This window comes from Macrotis lagotis, chromosome X (genome assembly GCF_037893015.1).
Source record: "Macrotis lagotis isolate mMagLag1 chromosome X, bilby.v1.9.chrom.fasta, whole genome shotgun sequence".
Lineage (NCBI taxonomy): Eukaryota > Metazoa > Chordata > Mammalia > Peramelemorphia > Peramelidae > Macrotis > Macrotis lagotis.
The window spans coordinates 505,036,156-505,061,853 of NC_133666.1; the positions used below are offsets into that span (position 1 = coordinate 505,036,156).

A 25,698-nucleotide genomic window follows, 5' to 3' on the forward strand; every position below is an offset into this window, starting at 1 on the left:
TTCATATACCATAACTTTACCATTATAAATAGGACCACTATAAATGTTGTTAATCATGTGGGTCCTTTTACTTTTTTAGTGGTTATAAGCTTAGTAGTTGTACTACTGGGTTAAAGATTATGTGGAGTTCAATAGCATTTGGAAAATAATTCCAATTTCCTCTCCAGAATGGCTGGAAAAGTTTATAATTCCACAAATAGTACATTAATGTACCTGCATTTGTCATTTTCCTTTTTTGTCATCTTTGCCTCAAGAGTTATTTTAATTTGCATTTCTCTAATTATTAGTGGTTTGACAAATTTCTCCATATGGCTATTGATAGCTTGGTTTTCTTCATCTGAAAACTACCTATTCATATCTATTGATCCTTTATCAGTTGGAGAATGGATTTTAATATATACATAGAACTGATATAAATTTATAAGAATAAGATCCAAAGAGATGAGATTTTTATCAGAGCAACTTCCTACAAAAATTCTTCCCATTTACCTGATTTTCTTCTCATTTTAACTGCTGCCCCAGTTTTGTTTTGCTAGCTTTTAAATTTTACATAATCAAAAAAGTCAGCTTTGACTTCTATGATCTTTTCCAACTCTTTGTTCATGAATTCTTTCCCTCCTCCAGATATAACAGGCAATTTCTTCCTTGCTCCTCTATTGCCATCATTTTAGTCTAAGTCATGAAGTATCAGTCCATTGTTGTCTTTGAATGGTTCTAAGAGGACTGGAGACTTTGAAAGTGTTTTATCTCATTTTTATTCACCAGAGTCTATAGCTTGATCCAATGAAAAGTGTGTTGCATTTGAGGTCAGAGAATCTGAATTTAAATCCTTGTTCTCCACATATAACCTATATCAAATTGTTTACCATCTTTGGGAGTGGAAAGAGAAAATTTGGAGAATTTGGAACTCAAAAATATTTTTAAATGAATTTTTTAGGGGTTTTTTTTTTGTAAGGCAAATGGGGTTAAGTGGCTTGCCCAAGGCCACACAGCTAGGTAATTATTAAGTGTCTGAGACCGGATTTGAACCCAGGTACTCCTGACTCCAAGGCCGGTGCTCTATCCACTACGCCACCTAGCTGCCCACTGGGAGGGATATTCTAATGGAGCTTGTTGTCTAGCTTCAGAGGATAACATATATGCACTGTATATGTGTATATGTATGTTTGTATATTTGTGTAAAATAGACACTGATTTGGGGGAAAAGATGCTAGCTGTTGGGAAATCAGGAAAAGGCTTTATGAAGAAGGTGGCAACAAGAGATTTTAAGCTCTAAAGATAAGGAAAAAATGCTTTTGAGGAATGTGGGGTTCAGCAGTATCACCTGGAGTGCCACACAGGAAAGACATTGTTTAAATGACTTGCAAATCTAGCAGGTACTTTCCAACAGCAAAACCTTTGCCCAAATTCAAATTCCTATTTCTTCAAAGGCAGGATATCCTATACCAATGAGCTAATCATGTATTGACTAGTTTTTTAGTAGCATCTTGCTTTATAAAGGACTTAAGATAAGTGGCTATTCAACTCTGGATTTTCAAAGAATTTTTAAAGGAGTTATTTGTTTCAGAAGTACTTTACAAAAAGCCTCTAAAGGGGCAGCTAGGTGGCGTAGTGGATAGAGCACCGGCCTTGGAGTCAGGAGTACATGAGTTCAAATCCGGCCTCAGACATTTAATAATTACCTAGCTGTGTGGCCTTGGGCAAGCCGCCTTGGAAAAAAAAGAAAAGAAACAAAAAGCCTCTAAAACTTTTTAAAAATTCATGTCTAAAAATTGGAATCTTTGATTTTCCTACATTTTCACCAGGTCTTAATAAGTAATGTTTCCTTTGTTTTAACCATCACTTGGAAAAATTTTCGGCAGTAACATCAAGTTCTGGTAGGTTGCTGCCACCTGCAGGCTGGAGATGGCATTAATCAAACACTCATTAAAAATGTTTAAAAGCAATTTTAGTTGACTTCTTTTGTTTTCTCATCACCTAAATTTACAAAAATATCCCTCCTGCCCCCTTCTCAGAAATCCCCTTCTTATAATGGATTAAAAAGTACAAAAAAGAAAATAAAGTTAGCAAACTAATCTACTTATCGAAAAAGTTTGGTGCCTTACGCAATGTTCCATACCCATGGGCAAGTCAACTTAACCAGGACCATCTCCAGTAATCTTAATTCATATTAGTTCACTGTGGGCCCAGATAATTTCAAAGGAGAAAGTGAGGTTAGTGACTTAGCACAGCACCCTCTCCAATTCACTTGCTTATCATGGTACCACCTAGCTGATGTCATGCTCTTCTTAGAAAATGAAGGATCAATATCATCATCCACACACAGACATCCCCCCACCCCCAAAACCTCTGCAAAGAAGCAAGGAGATGAGAGCAAGCACTCTTTGGTTTTTTTGTTTGTTTTTTTGTTTGTTTGTTTTTTAGATTTTTGCAAAGAAAATGGGATTAAGTGGCTTGACCAAGGCCACACAGGTAATTATTAAATGTCTGAGACCGGATTTGAACCCAGGTACCCCTGACTCCAGGGCCGGTGCTTTATCCGCTGCGCCACCTAGCCACCCCTAAGAGAGCAAGCACTCTTAAGGACTTCATAAGAACAACAACTGCAAATTTCCTCAAAACCAAGGAAATCAATTCCCTATCACATTGTTTGCATTTCCTTTCTTCTCTCCCCTGCAAACTATACAGGTGAAATTAGTTTAAATGAACATCAAGAATTACTTTAGGGGTGACTAGGTGGCATAATGGATAAAGCACCGGCCCTGGAGTCAGGGGTACCTGGGTTCAAATCCGGTCTCAGACACTTAATAATTACCTAGCTGTGTGGCCTTGGGCAAGTCACTTAACCCCGTTTGCCTTACCAAAAAAAAAAAAAGAATTACTTTAGAGGCAGCTAGGTGATGCCATGGATGGAGCACCAGCCCAGAAGTCAGGAGTACCTGAGTTCAAATCCAGCCTCAGATACTGAATAATTACCTAGCTGTGTGGCCTTGGGCAAGTCACTTAACCCCATTGCCTTGCAAAAAAAAAATAAAAAAAAAGAAGAGTCACCCAGAGGAGCAGCTATGGATGGATGAATGGTTTCCATCTATCATTAAAGATATACTCACATTGATGGGCTAATAAGTCCATCTTAATGTTGATTAGAGATGAAACCACAATGTAAGGCTTATGTAATTATTACATTGAGGGTAAAGGGAATAAACTGACAATGAAAATGACTACCTTTTTTTTCCTCTCTTACCTCCTGCTCTCAGATTAGCTTCTACCAATCTCTCTAACAATAACAATAATAGTACTAAATGGACAGATATGGAGTATTTTGTGGTCTACAGAAAACTTTATAGACATCCTCTCATGCAGTCCTCACAACAACCATTAACATAGTTGGAAAGGTATTAATTTTGCAGATTTAAAAATGAGGCATAGATATGTTAGGTGACTTTTGAAATATCACACTGTAAGTGCCAGAGCCAGAATTTGAAATGTAATTGCATCTAATGGCACTACTATATTCCAGTATCTACAAGTTTTACAACTTCATTTATCCATGATTATTCATTCATTTTCCCTTCTCCAGTTTTTAAATTGCTGAGGTCTGTCAATGTTTCAACATCTTTAAAATGTATATGCTATTTTGCATTTCTATGTACTTCACTTGTTCAGGTCCTCATGATCTCATCCTTGGATTAGTGTATTACTCTCTCAACTATTCTTCTTGTAGTGCCTCTGCTTAAATGCACACTACACGAATTTTCCTGAAGTATTATTATTTTTTTCAAAACCCCTTTGGTGACTTCCCATAGCGTGACCAGTTCTGAACTCTTCAGCTTGAACTGAATTTCTTCCATAATCTGACCCCCAATCTGCCTTTCTAGGTTAACCACCTGCTTATTTTTCTAGCTAACTTGATCTCCTTGCTATTCCCTCAGTCCCTTGCTTTGTTTTCCCCCTTCAAGTATGCCCTTGTGTAAGTCATTATCTCCTACTCAAATCTGGTTGTTCATATGCCTGCCTCATGTGGCACTTATCTGTAGGTGTGTGTTTCCACCCTGCTTAGATTGTAAGCTACTTATAGACATATATGTCTATATTATAGACATTTATTGAATTAATCAAATTAGTCAGAAATACAAAGTTCCTGAGATTCATAAACTGATAGCTAAGTTTGATTTGTTTTATGCTTTAAACAGAGATCTTATTCATTCTAATTCCTGAGTAGTAAATGCTTGAAAATGGGTCCTAGGTGGCTCAGGAAAAGGATATTCTCCATGATAAAGGATCATAAAGCAATGAGTGAGAGCTTACTCACATGAGAAAATTGTAACTATTTAATAGTATTCAGAGGCCTTAGTGGAAAAGGAGAAAACAGGGCCTTTCCTTTGCTTAGAAATGGTGTTTTAGCAGATGAATTCTACACTTTAATTATAAATGTGGCTTATTTAATCTGTCCTTGGCATAATAGTATTCAGAAGCTCTGGCACTGGAATTGGGGAGGATCATAAAGTCATAAGTTCAAACCAAACTGATCTCCTGACCAGTTCGGATACTGTTGTCAGTACTAGAAAGCATGATATAATTTGTTTCTTCCAGTATGTAAACTAGAGTCTATGACCTCATTACCTAATAGAGCAGAATTCCCTAATACCAGCTACAAAGAGCAGATAAAACCCACAGATAGGGTGTCCATCCTGAGTGTCCTAGATTAACCAATATTTATAAGTGCTTACTATGTGCTAAGTATTAGGGACACAAAAAAGAGTCTACAGACAGCCCTTGTTCTCCAAGAGCTCACACTCTAATGGGGGAGACAAGTCATTTTTGGGATAAAAAGGGAATGAATAAAGTGAGGGAATGCACAAGAATTAAGAGGGGTTGTAAAAGACTTCAGGATAGGATTTTAGTTGGGACTTAAAGGAAACTGATAGGAAGAAAGGAGGAGGGAGAGCAGTAGTCCAGGCATTGTAAGTAGGAAAATGTAGCAATGTGAGAGATGACGGAGAAGAGAAGGGGATATATATGAGAAATGTTGGCAAAGGTGTCATCAAGAGGCCTTGGCATGGGGCGGCTAGGTGGCGCAGTGGATAAAGCACCTGCCCTGGTTCAAATCTGGTCTCAGACACTTAATAATTACCTAGCTGTGTGGCCTTGGGCAAGCCACTTAACCCTGTTTGCCTTGCAAAAACCTAAAAAAAAAAAACTTTCAAAAAGAGGCCTTGGCAACAGATTGATAAGGTTGTGAGAGGAACTGAAGATGTGAAGATGGACTGGGAAGATGATTGAGATTCAACATAAAGATAGTCATTTAATCTATAGGTGGTTAAAGGTGGTTGTTGTTGTTTGTCCTTTGTTCTCAAAGAGGACCATGACATCAGGGAGGTGATATCATGTCTTGCAAATGGATTAACTGGATTAGATGAGGGAGGAATATGCAAAATCATAGCCTCACTTTCTACTCTGGAGCTGTCTGGATTAAGTAAGTGGTAAGAAACAGATCAAGAGATGGCCCTGGATTCACTGACTGTTTTAAAACTAAGGTCTTTCCCAGGTTTCAGGAAGTAAATAAATTACCAAGTAAAGAATTATAGAGGGAGAAGAGAAGAGGGTCTAGAACTGAACCCTGAGGGACACGTAGTCTGAAGGAACAAAGGAGACTGAGAAGGAATAAGTCAGATTAACAGGTGGAAAATCAGGAAAGTCTTTAAGCAAAAAATGTTGATTTGTTAAGATGATGAAACCTATGAAAGGAAAAATGTATTGTATAGCTAACTTGCTGCATGTTTTCTTACAGGTCTGGCTGGCTTTGCCCGTCTCTGTCCTGGGGATCAATACGAAGTAAGGGTTTTCTCTTTCTGTGGCCATGATAAGAATTGTGCAGAAGAGTTGTCATCATTTTACACCTTATCTGACATGAAAATATTTTTATGATTAATATCTGAGAATTAAGATATGGAGTTTAAGGGAAGATTCATGGTCGCTTGTCAAACCTTCTTAGTACTTGTATTAAAATATATAATCGAGGTCCTTGTTTTAGACATGCATATTCACAAATGATTTCTTCTTTAATAAGTTACACTTTGCTAAATGGTCAAATGGGGTAGGCAGGGGTGATGCTGGGGGGAAAAAAGAATTTTGATCTTTAAAACATTCCATTGGATTTTAACCTGGGTCTCAATTCAAAGTTAAACTCCTCTAAATCACTGCAGATAGAGTCATCTCCCAATATGCTTTTTAAATGCCTATAGAAGGAAATCAACCTTCCCTCTACATCCTGCCCAGATTCATACTGGGGAGGATTAGTAAAGGGCTGATCTTCTTACCTTCTCCACTAGAGGGAGCATGTCCCATCTTATTTGTCGCTACTAAATAGAAATTCCATTTTCTCCTTCTTCCTAATTGTCCCCTCCCTTCTTTTCCTAATAAAGGAATAAAATCAGAGGAAATTCAGTTGTCTCCTTCTTCCCAATTTTCCCCTCCTTTCTTTCATTAATGAAATCATTGGAATTCACAATTTCATTATTAGGACAAGACACATAAATAATAAAAATCACCCTGAAAAGGTTATCTGAAGACCAGACATACACAGTGTAAAAAATTTTTATTATATCATTAGTTGAAGTTATAAAGCACAGGAGCAAATAAAAATATCCAACAAGAGAACGGTTATAGAATTGTGATCCATAATGGAATAGAATAGTGAATAGAATACTCTGTGATACCTCTGATAGAGGGAACACCCATTAAGAAGATTCTTGGCAATACAGGTCAACACTTTCTCTAAAACTTAGATAGTTGTATGGGGACAGAGAAGTTAAGAGATTTGTCCTATTTGAATTATTTTTATATATTTTGTTAAATGTTTCTCAAATACCTTGTAATCTGGTTTGGAGAGGGGCCACAAGCAAGTATTTGATGCCTCTATTATAGTGTATTTAACATGGGGGGAAGGAGAAAAGAAAGAATAAACATTTACCTAGCACCTTTTTGTGTGCTAAGTAAACAATTTACAAATATTATTTGATCCATATAATATATACAAGGAATAATCAAATTTACAAAAACAGCTATGTGAAATACTATAAGTGGGGGGTGGGGTGGGACGACCCAAGCCAGAAGTACAGAATAGGTACAAACTACAATAATGCAAGAGAAAAATGAATGTGAATGAATGGACAATAGTAGAGATGTAGGCAGTTGAGTTTTTTTGAGATTCATTTATGTAAATGTAAATAGTTTTAAAGGAAGCTCAATTGTTGTATCGCTGCTTAAAGAGAATTGTGGTGGACAGAAAGAAGAGAAAGGGTTTTGAAGTAATGGAGACCTCACTGGGTCCAAGCCCTGCCTCCATCTGACCCAGACTTGCATCATGACCATGGGAAAGTCCTCCTCTTAGCTCAGCAAGCATGATAAAATCAGCAGGTCAGAAGTGTCCCCCTGCCCTACAAAGTAGGTAACATTAAATGCTGAATAAATCATTAAGAAACAAAAACAGGAGCAGACTTTGATAGAGTGCTCTACTGTTTACTGAACACCCACACACATTATCTCATTTGATTCCCATGCAAATCTGTGATGCATTTATTTCCAGTATTGTCCCCAATTATTTAGGTGAGACCACTGAGGTTCATAGAGGTTAAAGGTTAGGAACATATCTAGCAAATGGTGCTTAGATCTCACACCCTGGTCTTCTAATGCCAAATCTAGCTCTCATTCCATTGTAATAAGAGCAACTTGAAATGAATAATAATAACTCAACAATAGAGAGGTTGAAGGTTTGTAAAACATTTTCTTTATAACATTGTTGATAAGGAATTAAAAATATTATCATCCTTATTTTTTTATAGATGAGGAAATAAGTTCAGAGTTTGAGCACTTTGCTTAATCCCACAGTAAATGGTGGCTAGATATGAACTTACATCTACCACTGGGCTTTTTACCATCTTATAATATTCCTCTCTCTCATCACTGATTATCCACCACCACTACCTCCACAACTTATTGTATTTTTCCCTTAGAGAATCATTCATTATTCCTTTTTGAAAGCCTATAGATTGTTCCCATAAATTGTTCAGAGAGAGCCCAGGAAGTTAGAGTAGTGGTCATATGATAACAAATAAATGGATTAGCTAGTTGCTTTATTTACTTGTACTTTTAAACTTTACTTGATAAAAGAGCAAGTGGATTGATAGTACAAAGGAAAATAAAAGGTTTTTTTGGTCCCAGATTTTCATGAAGTATGGCCGGCAGCGATGGAAATTAAAAGGCAAAATAGAAATGAATGGCAAACAGAGTTGGGATGGAGAAGAAATGGTTTTCCTACCCTTGATAACTGGATTGATTTCCATTAAGGTAATGTGCATACATATACCACTTCCTACTACCTTTCCTAGTTCTGTTTAATTTTTAAAAATTATTTTCATATTATATATGGTTTTAAATTACTCTTATACAAATTTCCTTCCATGTTACCAATCTAGAAAGTCATCTTTTATAAAAAAGAATAAGAAAAACAAAACAGTCATTTGACCAAACAAGCAGATGGATTATTCTATATGCAATACTAGAGAAGGGTGCAATTGAACTGATAACTCTAGTGTAAATATATATATATATATATATATATATATATATATATATATATATATATATATATATATATATATGTAGCAGTTATTTATGGCAAATAGCCTTAAACTTCAGCTGCCAGTTATGCCTTTTCCATTCTTTGCTCAAATACATCACAAAGGGAATGTCCTTGGCACTGAAGTACAGAGACCTATTTGTGAGAAGAAGCAGGTAGAATGATGAATTGAAGTCAGTGTAACCCATTCCCTTAATTTGTGTATACCATTCTGTGCTCCAGGTCCTTTTGTTGCTGAATTACTAATTTCTTTCTTCTAAATTGTTAAAGTCTGCCTTAAAAAAATATGCTATATAACTGTATTCTTTTAAATTTTTTTCCCTCTATACTTACATTTAGGGTCATCCTTTCTTTTTCTCTCTCATAGGTCACAGAACTCAAAGGACTTGCAACTCATATTCTAGTGGGAAGTGTCACCTGTGAGACAAAGGACCTTTTTGCAGCCCGGCCTCAAGTGGTAGCTGTTGACATCAATGATCTTGGCACCATCAAATTAAATTTGGAAATCACTTGGTAGTAAGTAAATTCACTTTTCAAGAGTGGGCAGCATACCATTCCTACTCTTATCTTTTAAAAAAAAAAAACAAACAACACCATTTTTTTAAGATTAATACCCAAATAAACTAGACTTTTCTGAGATGGTTTACTTTCTAGAAGGATTCTAATATTTATCCAATTATTTTAAGGTTTATCTACTTTTGTATTTTATATCAATTAAAAGCATTTATCATACAGTTATTATGTTCCAGAGATTGCATTAAGCACTAGGGATACAAAGAAAAAAAAAGCAGGCCTTGCCTTCAAGAAGTTTACATTCTTATTGCAAAAGCAACATATATATATATATATATATATATATATATATATATATATATATATATATATATATATATATAAAAATTAGTAGTAGAAGGTAACCATAGAGGGAAAGGCACTAGCAGGTGAAGGACCTAGGAAGGATCTCTTGTTAGGAGATGATTTTTAAAGTCAGGGATCCTTAGGATGTGGAGATGATAAAGGACATTCCAGGCATAGGAATAGTCACTACAAATACTTGGAAATTAGACAAGTAGGCAATAAGCATTAAGTGTGAAAAACAAACAAGTAGACCAATATGACTTTGTGTAAAAGGAAGTAATGTTTAAGAAGTCTAGAAAGATAGAAATGAAGGATTTAAATGCCAAACAGAAGACTTTATACTTCATCCTAGAGGTAATAAGGAACTTTTGGAGTTTTTCTTAAATAGGAAAAATCATTCTGGCAGCTCTATGGAAGATGAGCTGTAATGGGGAGAGACTTGAAGCAGGGAATCAAATTAGAAGTCTATTAAAATGGTCTGGTTGAGAGATTGTAAGATAGAAGAGTCTCAACAAGAGCAGTAGCATATAAGTAGATAAGGAAACATTTCAAAGATGTAGAGAAACTATGAGATTAGATCTATGGAATGAGCAAAAGCAAGGAGTTAAAGAAATTTGTCAGCCTGAGTGATTTGGGTGACTGGTACCCCCAAGAGTAATAAAGAAGTTCAAAAGAGGGGTGGGTTTAGGAGAAAGGATAATGAGTTTTGTTTTGAACATCTGTTTTGGACTTAGATGAGATGTTGAACTTGAGATGTCTATGAGTCATGTAATATGAAATTTCTAGTAGTCAGTAGTGATGTGAAACAACTCAGGAGAGGCTAACAAGTCTAAAAAAGCTTGATTTGGGAATCATCTGCAAAAAAGATGATAATTGTTCCCATTGAAACTGAAGTGGTACCACCAAAAAGCAAAGTATAGGAGGAAATCAGAAAAGAATCTAAGATAAAGACTTTGAGGAAGATATACACAGTTAATAGACATGACCTGGAGAAATAGCCAGCAAAGGAAATGAAAAAAGAGTCATCAGGCAAAAGCCAAAAGAATATTTGGAAGGGAAAAGTAGTCATCCGTGTTAAATGCTGCAGAGAGATCAGAAGGATGAGGAAAGAGAAGACATTAGACTTTCTCAGACTTTAAATCTCTTATTCTTCTATTTTTTACTTACTTATTTTTAAATGTTTTCAATTGTCCCTTTTTATTTAATTTCCAGTCCTTTTTTAGAAAATGGTCAGGGCAAAGACTTAGCTAAATAAACTAAATAGCATGGTTTTCTGAGATGGGTGTCTTAAAAGCAAGTGATTTATTTTCTCAATCAGAATTCCAACAGAAATAGTTCCCCATAAGATGCAAAATTGGATATATGGTTATGGAAGTACATCCCTGGTGTCACAGAGTATACAATGGAATAACAGAGTTTTGGTAGCAGCAGCACCTGCTTTATTAGGTACTGTAGTCACTTTATTATTTATTAGCTTAGAACTTTTGTCCCTAATTATTTTTGATGGTTGTTATCTCAAACAGGAGATTATTCTTTCTATGAGATGAGCTGCATAATATTATGATCACTAGAATAATTCTGAACAGTGTGTCATCATCACAATCAGAAGTGGCTTTTTTGCAACAGCTAAAAATAAACATGATTTTATTTTCAAGTGTTTTATTTATATTGAATCACGATATGCTAATCCCTTGAATTGGTAAAGTGGTAGTGAAATCTCCAGAGATTACATAACACTCTGAGACTTTTAATTTTCATATCATCTCTCAGTTTCTTCATCTATAAAAGGTGGGTGCTAGAATAGCTAAGGGTCTTCTAGTTCTAAAATCCTAAAATCCTTTAAGAAGGATAAGTATTAGAATTCTGCTTTTACAAATGGAGGGGACAGGTGCAAAAAAAAGTGGAAATTAAATTATATATATAACTAAGAATGTTGCTGAGGTCTCCTATCTTCAGACCCAGTTTTGGTGTTTCCTGCCTGGTTTTAATATGTGTACTGAAATTCACCTGGCCAAGCACTGCCCAACTCCTTTTGATTTCCTTTGGCTTCTGTACAAGTTAGGTACTTAGATGAGAATGTGTTTCTTGGTCTTTTGTTGAATGGTCAGAGATGGATCTGAAAATCATGTACACTACGCGGTATAATAAAAGAGCAATTGTTTTGCAGTCCCTTTGATGTGGAGGACGTGACCTCATCCACAGGCAATGGGAATAGAGCCTCAGCTCTGCAGAGGAGGATGTCCATGTACAGCCAAGGCACTCCGGAAACCCCTACCTTCAAGGATCACTCTTTTTTTGTAAGTTCAAGGTGGTCTCCTGAGTTGACATACTGAAAGCAAGGCAGTGCCCATGGCCTATGTTTGAAATGCTTGACAAACAATTCAAGTAGCCTCTTTTTCAGCACTATCTCCTTCCTGTCCTGAGTCTCTCTCTTATTTCTCCCTTCCCTCTACCCAGCAAGGATTATATTCTTCCTGCTCACCAGGATTAAATAATGATCAGACAAAATATATTTGAAATACATTTGTGCTTCTCCATTTCCACTCAACCCCACCTCCCACTTTCTTTATACAGTACATCATAAACTTTATTTCCTTCTTTAATATTCCTCTAAAGTAGGGGATCTTAACCTGGGCACAAATATCCCCTCCAATGTAGGGGTCCTTAACCTGAGCTCCAAAAGACTCCTGAAGGTCCAAAGGGACCTATGAATTTCAGAAAGTCTAATTTGGGTGTATAATATTTTACTAATTATATTTTTATTATAATTGGTTTCTTTGGTAATTCTGTGTGTTTTATTTTATGCACTTAAAAACATTATTTTGAGATAAGGTAGTACATATGCCTTCCCAAGCTGCCAAAGGGGTCCATTGCTCCAAAATGGTTAAAACCACCTGCTCTTGTTTAGTTTGGACAAACAAAATTGTTACAAACAGAGATGTGTGAACCCTGATCGCTTTGGCTGACTAACTCCCCATTCTGCTTTAACTTCGGAAGAAGTGGCTGCATCCCTCACCACTCAAGCCCCGGAGGTTAGCGGTCCTGGGTGCCTTGCAAGATACATTCTTTGCCAAGCTTCAGCGCAGTCGCTCCTTCAGTGACCTGCCCTCCCTCAGACTGAACCCCAAGGCAGGGCTAGATCTTTATGTGAGTTTGGCTGCTTTGAGATTTGAAGTGTCTTCCTTCTGTTGGCATGACTGCTGATAGCTCTTTACAGCTCACGCTTGATTTTGTTGAGAAAGTGCTGGAGAAAAATGGTTAGGTCTGGACTAGAGGGATTTTCTAGTTGGTGCAAAACATTGTCGCAGAGTACTAATGACACTGTCACACTGTCTTTCTTTTCTTTCTTGATGGATGATTCTTGACCTGTTATTGGTGCGCTGTGATTTCACTTTTTTTCCTGCTGTAGCAGAGATGTGTGCACTATGACAATTTAAAAGAAAGAACCCTGATGCTGTTTGATTCTAATCTTTAAGACCATTTGAGGAAATAGAAGTAGGATTCAGGAAACAAGATGATTTTAAAAACCTATTTTCAAAACATGTTTGAAACATGAACAAAAATGTTGTCAATTTCATATTGCAAAAGTTATTGCCTCTATAGATAAATTAACAATCCAATATGAAAGACAAATAAGAATGAACTTTTGAAAGTAAAATAAACAATTTGAAAAGCAAATAAGAATGAAAATTCACCTTCATTATAGATTCTTTCAAAGGAAAAGCAAATGAGATTTTTTTAAAGTTCAGAAGTCAAGCCATTATTATTTGACTTTTTCCCCAGCAAAATCAGCAAAATTTGTTGAAACCTGATAACTTGCCACTTTCTATAAACAGAGGACTTTGTGTGATTGAAAGAATTAACAAAGACTTAAGCCATTTTTTCCTGAAACTTGATTTTGTATGTTTATTTAAAGAGTCTGGAATGTTAGCTTATTATAGTGTTAGTTTCCTAAAAGAAATCCTTCAAAATGTTCTCAGGAATGGGTGTATTTATATGCATTGTGTGTGTGTGTGTGTGTGTGTGTGTGTGTGTGTGTGTGTGTGTGTGTCTATGCATTTCCATCTCTGAGAATCTCTAGTTTCTCTGTATATTTATCTCCTATTCTATACAGTTATTGCCATGAAAAACCTCTTTGTCTAAAGATTACAAGATTTTTATTTGAGATTCATGTGTCCTATTAGCAAATGATTAACATTTATTGAATACTTAGAATGTGTGGAGCTCTGTACTAATTAATTCCTGGGACAAGACAGAAAAAGAGTTCCTATCCTTGAAGATTTTGCATCTTACAGGGGTAGAAATGGTTCATAGAACATACATGAAAAATCCAGTAGAGAACAGTGGAATATAATTGTAGAATATAATTGTCAACCATGTTGACAGATGGACCAAATTGTGTGTGCGTGTGTGTGTGTGTGTGTGTGTGTGTGTGTATGCTTGTAAGTGTACAAACAAATATGCTACAGGTGAGGGTAGAGTTTTATTGTCATGGATTTATTCTGGAAATGTTTTTGTATAAGTTGAGCTACTCATATTAACAAATTGCCTTTCCCTATAGAATGCCCTCAAGAGCAATGGAATCCTGAGACTTGTCTCCTATTTACTTGAAAAGGATATCCATTCATATCAGCCTAGTATTGTGTATAATATACATGTATTCAGTTGGTAGATATGCACAAATATTCTATAATGGATTCTAAGTAATATTTTCTCCTTTATTCCCCTGAATAGATGATTACAAATAGGTAATTAGGTCTGATTCTATTTAGTAAAGGGATTGCTGGTATCATTTATATTCAAGATGTAATAGGTGGAGTCTTAACTATGAGATTTGACCTACCATGGAATTTTTATTGGAGTGCCTTCTTTTTGGTAAGACCTGCGCAACATACATACATGTATTCAAACGTACAAGCAAACAGACATAATGTGTGTATAAATTCAGACATAATGTATGTATAAATTCAGAAAATCCATCCAAATGGTCATATGGACTATTTGTGCCTGACCTGTAGCAGAGAATTCTGAGCTGATCAGCTACAGGTGGACACATAGTAACTTGATTCTTAACATAGTGATGCCATTCTAGTCCTCTTTGAGAATTGACAACAACCATGCATATGTATATATGTGTATGTGTGTGTCTATATACTTTGAACTATTTCTGGCATGATCACCAAATAAATAACAATCAAAACAGGATGCTTATAATTTCTTGTTTAGAGGAATTAGAAGGATTAAAATTAAGGATTAAAAAAGAACATAAACTTTGAAGTGGTAGCCTTTGAAGCACATATATAGGAGAAGAAAATGCATGCATATAGGAAGAGGATGAATAGATTTTCACCAGCATCTAAAGTGCTTTTCAAAATTTGAGTTGCCAAGAGACGGTTACTTTAATCATGGAGACAAGTTATTTGGTAGAACAAAAAAAATTCTAATTTCTTGGTCTTAATTCCCCCTCTCTCTCCCCCCCTGCACACATGAGCACATATGTGCACACATGTGTACATACACATGCACACACCCAAACATATTTTTCTGCCAAACAGTAAATTATGCCCCCAAGTATTTTTATTTTTAAAAGTATTAACTTTGGATGCCTTGTTTCCACAGTCTAATCTCCCTGATGACATCTTTGAAAATGGAATGACAGTTGAGGAAAAAAGGCCTTTGTCACTCAGTTTTTGTGACTTGCCCAATGAGGACTGTGCCTCATCTTCCAAATCAAGTGGCTCCTCTACTAATATTGGTCAGTCTAATCCAGAAATTACTGTTACCCCGGCAGAGCATAACCTCAGCAGCGTGGCCTCCCAGACCTCCCCTGAGGATGATGCTGGTTCAGGTTCTTCCAGAAATTCCACACTGGAAGCCCAGGATCCAAAGCTTCCTCTGGAGCCCACAGAGGAGGACCACAAAGGCCCCACAGCTGCTTCTGAAGTGTGCCAACAAACACCAAACCTGAGCGGTGACAACCTATTCCTTGAGAATGATGTTGCCGTGTCACTTCTACAAGATTCAGATGAGGCATCTGAGCTTAAACCTGTGGAACTCGATACCTTTGAAGGAAACATCACCAAACAGCTTGTCAAGAGGCTCACCTCAACAGAGGTGCCAGTGATCCCTGAGAGGCTCCAATTTGAGGGCTCAGTCAGTGGAGAATCAGAAGGCTGTAGATCCTTCTTAGATGGGAGCTTAGAGGAAGCTTTCCAGGGGCTGTACCTAGCTCTAGAACCCCATAAAGAGCAGTATAAAGAGTTCCAGGACTTGAATCAAGAGGTTATGCACCTGGATGATGTTCTCAAAGTAAGTACATTTTCAAAAAAGTCTGAATGACTTTGGAGGGGTGGAGTAGCAAGAAGTCAAGAGGTTTCATTTGTTTTTCAGACTCTGAGATGTCCAAGAGTCTGTATAAATTAACGAGTATCATTTTTATGTGTGTGTCATAATCAGTGTTTTAGATCTTAAATCATTTATTTTCTATTTGGTGGAGTGCCAAGAATATTTGGTAATTAACAATACCAAAGTCAGAAATTTTTAAGAAATAAAGACTTAAAAGCTGAAATATAGCTCTAGCTCTGCAGATTCCACAGGTATTAGCATCCTTAAGAAGAAGTTATGGCACCTTGATGGTCACAGTGACAATGAATCATCTCTGGGTTATATCAGAGAGACTGGAATCTCTTGGCCCCATTGAGCCTACCCTTAACTTTGTGGACAATGGGATCCTTTTTCCTACAGAAAAATTTCTTGAGCCATCATTCTACTACTCAGAAATTAGTGGAATGTTCACTTAATCAACATATATTTATTGAGTAAGACTTAAGAATCACAATGGCATTCTCCGGATTCAGATGAACTTGGGTATCAGGTTCTCCAAGATCAGGGAGTGACAACTGGTGGCCATGTTGCATTAGGGAAGTCCCAAGGGTGAGATTGAGGAGAGGGGGATATCTTCACCATTCCCATAGCTGGTGCTATGGTGTCCACAGTGGGACAAAGGAGCCACTTATAAATTAATCTGCTCTTCTACCAATACAATTATTGAATGAAAGACTTTATATGGGAAGTAATGTCAGAATTTGTCCATGTCTAATGCATCTTGCATTCTCCTGCATCTCTCTTGACATCTTGATTTTTTCCAGGTTTATTTTACTCAGTGGAGGAGACCTTATAATCTTGTCTGGGAAAAAGTCATTCTTTAGACAGACTCACTTCATAGGCTTCATAATTCTTCATAATTAATGGTTTAGGAGAATAATAACAGCATGAAGATTAAGGCATAGGGCAGGAAGGGCTACATTTCTCTGTGCATTACCATATCAGTGTTTGTTTATCCCACTGGCATTCTTCAGTTATATAATATATTATTACACTTTCATGGATTTTTTCTGACAAGCTTGATGATCTTGCTTTTCCATCTCACTGACCTGGCTTCAGAAGTGAATTTATACCCAAGATAGCTGACCATATCATTCATCTTTTAGCCTTCAGCTGCTCTGCTGCTCATAACAGATAAAATCAGTTGTGATAGCAAAAAAAAAAAAAACAGAGAAGGCCATCTTTTTCTTTGGATTGGCTTTCTGGGAAGTATATCTCAAAGTACTACCTAAGGACATGCATGCAAAGGCTACCTTGACTGGAGATTTGCCATAGCTGGATGGATGAAAGCCTTCATTCAGTATTTAAATTATTATCTTTCCTGTGTCTTACAATAATATATGCCGAATTTGGCAGTTGATCTGATTCTCCAAAAACTATGATATAAGTAAGGGAGAAAAGGTTTCACCTGAGAGCAATGGGGAATGATTTATTTGCTACCATTTTCATTCGGATTGAAGAAGAGCAACCTAATGACTAAGGAAGCCCTAAATGAATAGTCATTGACCTAAAAAGTGATTGGTGTTTTAAAGTGAGAGGAGCCAATACTTCTGTTACATAATGGCTAAAGAGCCAACCTTGAAGCCAGGAACAATTAGCTTCAAATCCTACCTCTAACACATACTTGCCATGTGACCCTGAGCAAGTTACTTAACCTGGAAGTTGCAGAGAGGGTGCCTGCAATGAAAAGAGTTTCCTTATCTGAGTATGCCTCACAACATTAAGTCAGTGAGATAGAATTATAGATTTAGCACTGGAAGAGACTTCAAGTCATTTAGTCCTACCTCACTCCACTTAAGAAAATTGAAGGCTAGAAAGGTTAATTGACATGCCTACAATCACAGGCATTGTGTCAGAGCCCAGGATGAGAAGGCAGATCATCTAAGTCCTACTGTGGAATCGTTTATTTGTTTAAAAATAAGCTGAGACACAGAATGAAGAATAGTAAATTTATTAGTAATCACTAAGTCAGAGCATATCCGGTCTTCATCTGTCGCTGTTGTCTAAAGTCTAAAAAGGTCAGAAACACTTCTTGACAGGTTTCTTTGCTGAGCTTATTAGTTTTGTTTGCTTTTGTCTAACTGTTGCTACCAAGTAAAATTGCTCTTTATTTAAGAAAAACAAACATCTGCCAGAACTCTTTGTAATATCTTACTACCTGGATTCTTTAGGCTGCTGAATTCTGACAGCTGGTTATGTAATAGCAAGTCTAGAATTATATCATGTTGGGTCTGTACTGTATTTTCTCCTTCTCTCTTGAAATTTAAGAGTGTAGTTTGGGGCAAAAGGCTAAGAATCCAGCCTCAGTAAGACTAGAATAGGCTGGACAAAGCTTTCTCTTTTTTCCCCCCTCACATCCTAGGATGCTCAACAGCTTGTGGAGCAGAAACTAAACGATGCTGCCTCTTGGATGGAGATCACTGAGGGTGAATGAGAACGACTCTCACCTAAGAGACTGAAAGACATTTCCCCCTGTGCTTTGTGCGTTCTTGGGTGTCAGAGACAGATCTCAGCAAGGACTTTCCTGTCTTGTGTTAAGATATCTACGAACTTGGCTACCTAACTGGACGGAGGACTTATAGGTCTTTTTGACTCACAGGACATGTCCCACTTCCCTCATTCCTCACCTCAACTCCCTTGAATCACTGGAAGTTATTTGTAGTTTTTTTTTTTTAATTTTAATCTCCCCTCCTTTAATTCTTACTTAGTGACATTACCCAATTTTCCTCCCAACTATTTATTACCAGCAATATGGTAACAGATTGTACTTAGGAATGCTCTCTGCCTTTTGTATTGTGTTTTCCTTTTATGCTAACGGAGCTTAGTTTAGAGTTTGACAGGACTTGGCCCTTCAGGACAGATCTCCAGAGTGGTCAGGGCCTTTCTTTTCTTGAGGATACACTCTTCAATTTCTCCACTGAGGTGATACCATACAGAAAATCCAGTTGTCATAAAGTTCAGGTGAAATTCAGAGTTAAGAAAATGCCCAATAAGGAGCATAATGTAAAGAGACATGAGAAAATGTTACTGAAATGCCTCAAATACCCAGTTTTTGTCTTTGGCCAATGTTGTCCTGGTTACCTGATATTAGATTATTGGTTTGAATTCTTCACACACAATCTATAACCTTCTCAACTCAGCTAAGCCTTGATTCTTGTTTTTGTTTTTTTTTTAGGAGGGGGAGGAATAGAGAAGGAAGCAGCTTTGTTTCCCTAGACATCCCAATTGTATTTCTTAGTGAATACGAAGATTTAAAATGCATATAAAATGCCAACAAAAATAAAAGCTTGGGGGGGGGGATCAAAACTGTTTTTATTTTGAATTGAATAATCGAAAGGTTTTTCAAAAGCATATAAGATGCCAACCAAAATAAAAGTTTGGAATTGAAAATGTTTTATCTTGAATTGGGTGCAGCGTGTTTGTTTTTCCCTTTAGAATATATATATTTTTTATGTTTTCATTGATGCCTTCTGCCTTTTCAGTGCAAGCCGGCAGGAAGCCGCAGCCGGTCTTCCAGTTTAAGTCTTACAGTTGAGAGTGCTTTAGAAAGCTTTGATTTCCTGAATACCTCTGATTTTGATGAGGAGGAGGATGGTGAGGAGGTTTGTAATGTTGGAGGAGGTGCTGACTCAGTATTTTCAGACACTGAGACTGAGAAAAATAGGTAAGTCAGAAGTTAGTGCCCTTTCTTTCCTTAAAGCATCTATATTCAATAATTCTTTCTCACTAATTGTGGATCCTGGTGCACACATAACTCAAGGAAGATGATTTTCACTATTCAAATGGTTTATTGATCTTTTGAGATCCCTTAGTTAGAGTTGAGAATAAATTTCCTATATTACTAAATCCATCTAGGTGATAAATGATCCTGGAAATTTTCTTTTGTTTGTCTGCAAATTGTCCCCCAAATAAATAGAGACTTAAGTGTTATAGTAGTATTATCAGGAGAACTCTTCCTTGACATAGGTTTGGACCTGGTTCTCCTTAACATGGATTTGATTACTAAGTCCTTCTTTTGTTTTGAGCTTCCACCCCCCCACCTCTGACCCATTAAAATTTTGCATGGATTATGTTTGTCAATTATAATAACATGGGATCAGATTTATGACTATTATAGAAGTTTCTTTTAGAATATTTATAGACTCTACTCTTCTATTCCCCATCCCAGTGTGTTATAGCCCGGCCTTTTCTTGTCCTGTCTCTTGGTGGGATGAGGAAGGTGCTATTGTTTCAAGATGTCTTTCACTATATTTTTTCATACAGCTAGAACTACATTTGAGTTTTAGAGTATAGAGGGTAATTCTATCGATTATAGCCAAGAGATCACAGACACTTTCTTTTCTTTTCTTTTCTTTTTTTAAGGTTTTTGCAAGGTAAATGAGGTTAAGTGGCTTGCCCAAGGCCACACAACTAGGTAATTATTAAGTGTCTGAGGTCAAATTTGAACTCAGGTACTCCTGACTCCAGGGCCGGTGCTCTATCCACTGCTCCACCTAGCCACCCCTCACAGACACTTTCCAAAGGGAAGAGATGTATTTCTTAGCTACAATCTACAATGGGAACATTTTAATCTAAACAGGTTTCCAAGTACAACAAATGAGCTATTCTGACTTAAGAAATTCAAATTATAGGAAGTTTTTAAAAAATTATTTTCTTTTCCTTGGAATTTTTTTTCTTATATCTGAAATAGAACCTGAAAAGAAAAATGTCACGTAATTTGTTATTGGACCAACTTCAGAATTACTTAAATTCAACCTAAGAAATTAATGCAGTGTTTTGCTTATAAAGGTGAATAGTTTTTCTTTTCAAATTATCCTGGCTAACCTAATTGGATTTGATGTGATTCTAAATTTTGATGATTCTAATTTAGGGGAAAAGAGAAGAATTAGAATGGGAAGGCAGGTTCTAGTCTGAACTCTGTGATCTGGGTAAAGAGTTTTTCTACTTGCTTTAAGTTTATATCTTGGCCTACTTTGGCTGTCAGATGTTTTTACATACATAAAATAAAACATATAAGATTACAAAGAAAATCAATTATATTAAATATAGCTATCAAAATAGTCTTTTAAAAAGTTCATGGGAGCGGCTAGGTGGCGCAGTGAATGGAGCACTGGTCTTGGAGTCAGGAGTACCTGGGTTCAAATCCAGTCTCAGACACTTAATAATTACCTAGCCGTGTGGCCTTGGGCAAGCCACTTAACCCCATTGCCTTGAAAAAAAAAATCTAAAAAAAAAAAGAAAAAAAGGTTCATGGACCCCAGGTTAAGAAGTTCTATCCTGGGGGAAGCTAGGTGGCGCAGTGGATAGAGCACCAGCCCTGGAGTCAGGAGTACCTAAGTTCAAATCCGGCCTCAGACACTTAATAATTACCTAGCTGTGTGGTCTTGGGCAAGCCACTTAATCCCCATTGCCTTGGGAAAAAAAAGTTCTATCCTAGGTTTAAAGGTGCTCCTTTTTTTTTCAAAAAAAATTTTAATACTTCACAAATTTAAGATATTACATGATTTTTAACAAGTTTGAAGTAAGAATTTAGCAATGAAAAGGGCACTAGGCAGAAACAAGGGCTGAGATGTGTGTGTGTGTGTGTGTGTGTGTGTGTGTGTGTGTGTGAGAGAGAGAGAGAGAGAGAGAGAGAGAGATTGATTTAGGATGCTACTAGAGGTTTAAATACTACTTTCATTTTGGTCCAGAGTAGAACATTCATGTCTCTCATTTCAGTAGCTTTTCCTCTTTTCATTCTTCAAGTAGCCATTGATCTGTGGCCAGAAAAACAAAAACAAAAACAAGTCTTGACAGATTATTTCTTAATAGCATGGCTCTTGGGAAACCACAAGTCTAGAGGCCAGTTTAATCCCAGAAAATTTGGCAAATCACCCTGTCAACAGACCAGAAAAATACAAGAAGTGCAAAATAAAAGCCTGTTTCAAAGGCTTCTTAGTAAAAATCCTTTATAAAAGGTTTATTGTTCTTGAGGAACAAACATGGGACTCTGCTCAGTCATTTGACTTCAGAATATTTGCCTTCCAGACTAAGATATAGGGTATTTTTTAAATGGTTTCTTCATTCTTCTTTGCTAACAACTGACAGGTCATTCACTGTTTCTGGAGGGGCCTAATGGTAGCTTTGTGAATTTGACCTCTTCTTGCCTTTAAAAACAAGTTTTAAATGTTTCACCCACCCTCCTGCCTCAACAGTTACAGATCAATCCATCCTGAGGCCAGGGGACATCCTAGTGAAGCACTGACAGAAGATACAGGAGTTGGTACCAGTGTAGCAGGAAGTCCTCTTCCCCTGACCACAGGAAATGAAAGCCTTGACATCACCATAGTTAGACACTTGCAGTACTGCACTCAGCTTATCCAGGTAGGATTGCTGTGTGTTATTCCCTATCTATTGTACTACAGATTGCTGATACACAAGGGAATCTGATGGATGTTGTTCTGTTTCCTGAGCACTTGGTACACATTGGCAGTTAATATTTATTAAATTAAAGTCCTTTTTTAAAAAAAAAATTTAACTGGTATAATGAATACTCATGAAAAAACAAGAAACCTTGGTATGGGTCAAACTATCCACTTTTCTGGTAAAACCCTGAACCTTCATGGGACAACTAGGTGGTTTGGTAGATAGAGCACAGTCCTGGAGTCAGGAAGACCTGAGTTCACACCTGAGTTCGCATGCAGCATTTAACTTATTAGCTGTGCCACCCTGGGCAAGTTCCTTAACCCCAATTACCTCAAAAAAAATCCTATACCCTCCCCACATGTTCATTTTTGCAACATTCCTCATGGTAGAGATAAAGAGAGAACATACCCAAAATATTGAAGCTCATTAGATACAATCTCACATAGTTGCACTTCAGTCTAAAAGTACTGGGATGGTATTACTCAAATCAGTTGATAGCAAACCATGACAATGTGGTGACTAGTAAAAGAAGAGATCATTTTGAGAACTACCATCTACAAAGAAACTGAGATTGGAATCTAAGAGCTTCCCTTTAAATGATATATTTTCAACAAAAAAGATCCTGTAAGATGGACACCCCTAACTCCTAAACTCTCTCTCCCTCTCCCTCTCCCTCTCCTTCTCCCTCTCCCTCAAAACTATGCCAAACAAATCTCTGTATCTGCCAGGGGTTCTCTATCTCTATCCTCAAAATGCCCCATAGGTCAGTCATGCTAGCTTGGATTTAAGGAAGAAAACTGCCTTTCTCCATGCAATTCCTTCCCCTTATTTTTCCTCTCTTTTTACAGATGCATTTTATGAAAGCATTGCATTGCTTCTTAGTTGTCCTCACTTCCTAAATACAGATTGGTTCCAGAAGCCAATAAGAACTGTCTGAGAATGTGCCCGCAAACAACCTCTTACTGACACGGGTACTGACTAACCACCCAATGACACATTCACCAACTCTGACTCCCACAGTTTCCAAAATTTCTTTATCCAAATATTAGTATTCCAGCTCCCAGACAATCAAACTTACTTTGCCACAAACAGCCAGAAATTGGTTTACCATCACACCTACTTCACAAATTACCAGGGTAAGGAAAATATCCGGATATTCTTCTAATACAGGGCATAATCAATCACTGATAAGACCTCCTCCTTGGGACCCTACTCTCAGCTTTTCAAGTTGAGCAGTCCCAGAGTCAAACATACTCAAACATAAGAATGAAGCTGACACTGAAACAGAACTTAATACTATCAATGAATCAACTACCTGCAATCAATAGAGATAAAATCAAAGCAATTTCACTCCTGGGTCAGAGGACAGCCAAAGAATTGATCCATTATTTCCCCCCAAATCAATATTATTTTTTAGCAAGCTATACTGTCCCTTTTAGGCTGCCACTTATTTGTGTTTCTAGTAATACATGAATAAATAAAAAAAAAGGATTTAAGTATCTACTATGTGCCAACAACTGAAGACAGAAATAGGAAAAGTGGGTAGTACTGGGTCTCAAGGATCATAAACTATAAATAGGGGGGGCAACACATATGCTTAGTTATGTTTTCTCATCATTTCTATCTGTTTTTCTAAAACATTTTTTGACCATGAATGAACAGGTCAGAATTATACTGAAGTATCAGGAGGTTGAACTGCCTTGGAGAAATAGAAATCATTTTTAGAATGGAATGGAAAAAGCATTTGTTATATGTTTATTATTTACCAAGTACTTTAGACCTTACTAAGACAGCACAGTCCTTACATATTTGTCTGTATCTACTCAGTACTTTTCTTGTTCCCTTTACAGTTGTCCAGAGTGTAAGATTACAAGAAGGGCCACAAACATAGCTACAGAGGGATAGACAAGAAGTGAGCATCCAGACCTGGAAGTGAGCTCCATTGGCTGTCTCTTCCTAACCTCCTTAATTAGAACAAGACCTTATTAGGACCTAGAGTAGAAGAGGAAACTTGTAGAACCAAAGGCAACTTTTGCCTAAGCTGAGGATCAGATGTGGACCTAGAGTCCACATTCTTTCATCCCCCCTCTCCCAAAAATGAGACTATTTAAAATGACCTCAGATGACTTTTTTAGATTGCTTGATTAAACTAACTTAGATATAGATGGATCCTAATCTATGCCATTTGGCCAGGATTCAAATGTATCTCTGAAGAATATAAATTGTCCCATAATCATTGTGTTGAATTGGTAATCCATGAATACCAGAAAGCATGTAACACAGTTTTTCTGGTCAACATGAAAAACACCTTTTATTCCTGACCATATCATTATCATTGAGTATTTCTATAAAGACTCTGTTTTCACAAATTTTTTTCAGCTTTCTTCATTGAAGCTAATACTGTATTGGATAAATTGCTCTAGAAGCCTTTTAGTAAAGAATTAATTCTTTCTGGCCACTAGGATATTTCCTCCCCAAAGAAGACAATTTCCTTCTAGAGACTCATTTACTCACTGCATAGTAAGGTGATTGAATGACTGCCAGTACCCAAGATGAAATCATAATTATAGCATTCATAGAATGACACTTTGAGATTTGGGGAATCAAGAGAAAGGCATTGGGAAATTAGATGAATGACTAAGAATTTGAAATTTATTACACTCATCAACCACTGAGTCCCTCTATTTTAAAGTGAAATACTTCTAGTCTCTAAATCTAGGGTACAATCACACGAAGATGAAAACACAGAGATGGCAAACTGTTAACATCTTAGTCTGGAGTAGTTACGATATAATTTATTGCTATAGCATTCCCTTGCATAACAAATGCCACCATGTATTCTTGGTACCTTTTTCTCTTTCATCAGAAAGTTTAAATTTTCACGCCCCAAACACCTAGTATTCTTTACATGTCCTTTTAAATTTGTACAAAGAAAATATTAAAAATTGTTTTCATAAGTACTTGCATCATATTAATAATATCCTGATCGTTACTTCTGCTCAGTGAAACCCAGGTCTAACTCCCCTGTAGATTAACTTTTTCATGCCATTATATCCACATGTATGCATAGCCAACTGCTTCTGTTTATTTTAAAGAACAAGTTAAAATTTACATTAAGTAGAAGAAAAAGAAATAGATGAAAATCTCACCATTTTTTCATTTAAGAAAAAGGCACAATTTTAAATAGGAGAAAAATAAACACTAACACATCTACTACATCAGTCTGTGTTTGATTGATGATGATATTTGTCCTTCATTCTTGAAGATCATGACGTCAGGGAGATGATGCCATGATAAGCACATGAATTGGATTTGAGCCTGGGGGTGATGTGCTAAATCACCAACCTCACTTTCTCCTCCAGAGCCATCTAGGTCCTTGGCCAGATATGAATCAGGATATCTGAAGATGG

The 25,698-nt window shown here is 36.8% G+C and overlaps 1 protein-coding gene across 6 annotated transcripts in view; it reads left to right on the forward strand.

Moving 5' to 3' along the window:
* RIPOR2 (RHO family interacting cell polarization regulator 2) overlaps positions 1–25,698 on the forward strand; it is a 220,255-nt gene that overhangs the window by 173,527 nt on the left and 21,030 nt on the right. For 4 of the 6 annotated variants that reach the window (XM_074205656.1, XM_074205653.1, XM_074205654.1 and 1 more), the window contains exons 9-15: positions 5,792–5,835; positions 8,224–8,349; positions 9,009–9,157; positions 11,667–11,796; positions 15,119–15,808; positions 19,366–19,547; positions 22,078–22,246. In XM_074205656.1, the coding sequence (XP_074061757.1) occupies positions 5,792–5,835; positions 8,224–8,349; positions 9,009–9,157; positions 11,667–11,796; positions 15,119–15,808; positions 19,366–19,547; positions 22,078–22,246 (1,490 nt within the window). Of the gene's footprint in view, positions 1–5,791; positions 5,836–8,223; positions 8,350–9,008; positions 9,158–11,666; positions 11,797–12,496; positions 12,647–15,118; positions 15,809–18,245; positions 18,610–19,365; positions 19,548–22,077; positions 22,247–25,698 lie in introns of those variants that run through there. The other 2 variants (XM_074205658.1, XM_074205657.1) reach the window with 2 other exon arrangements.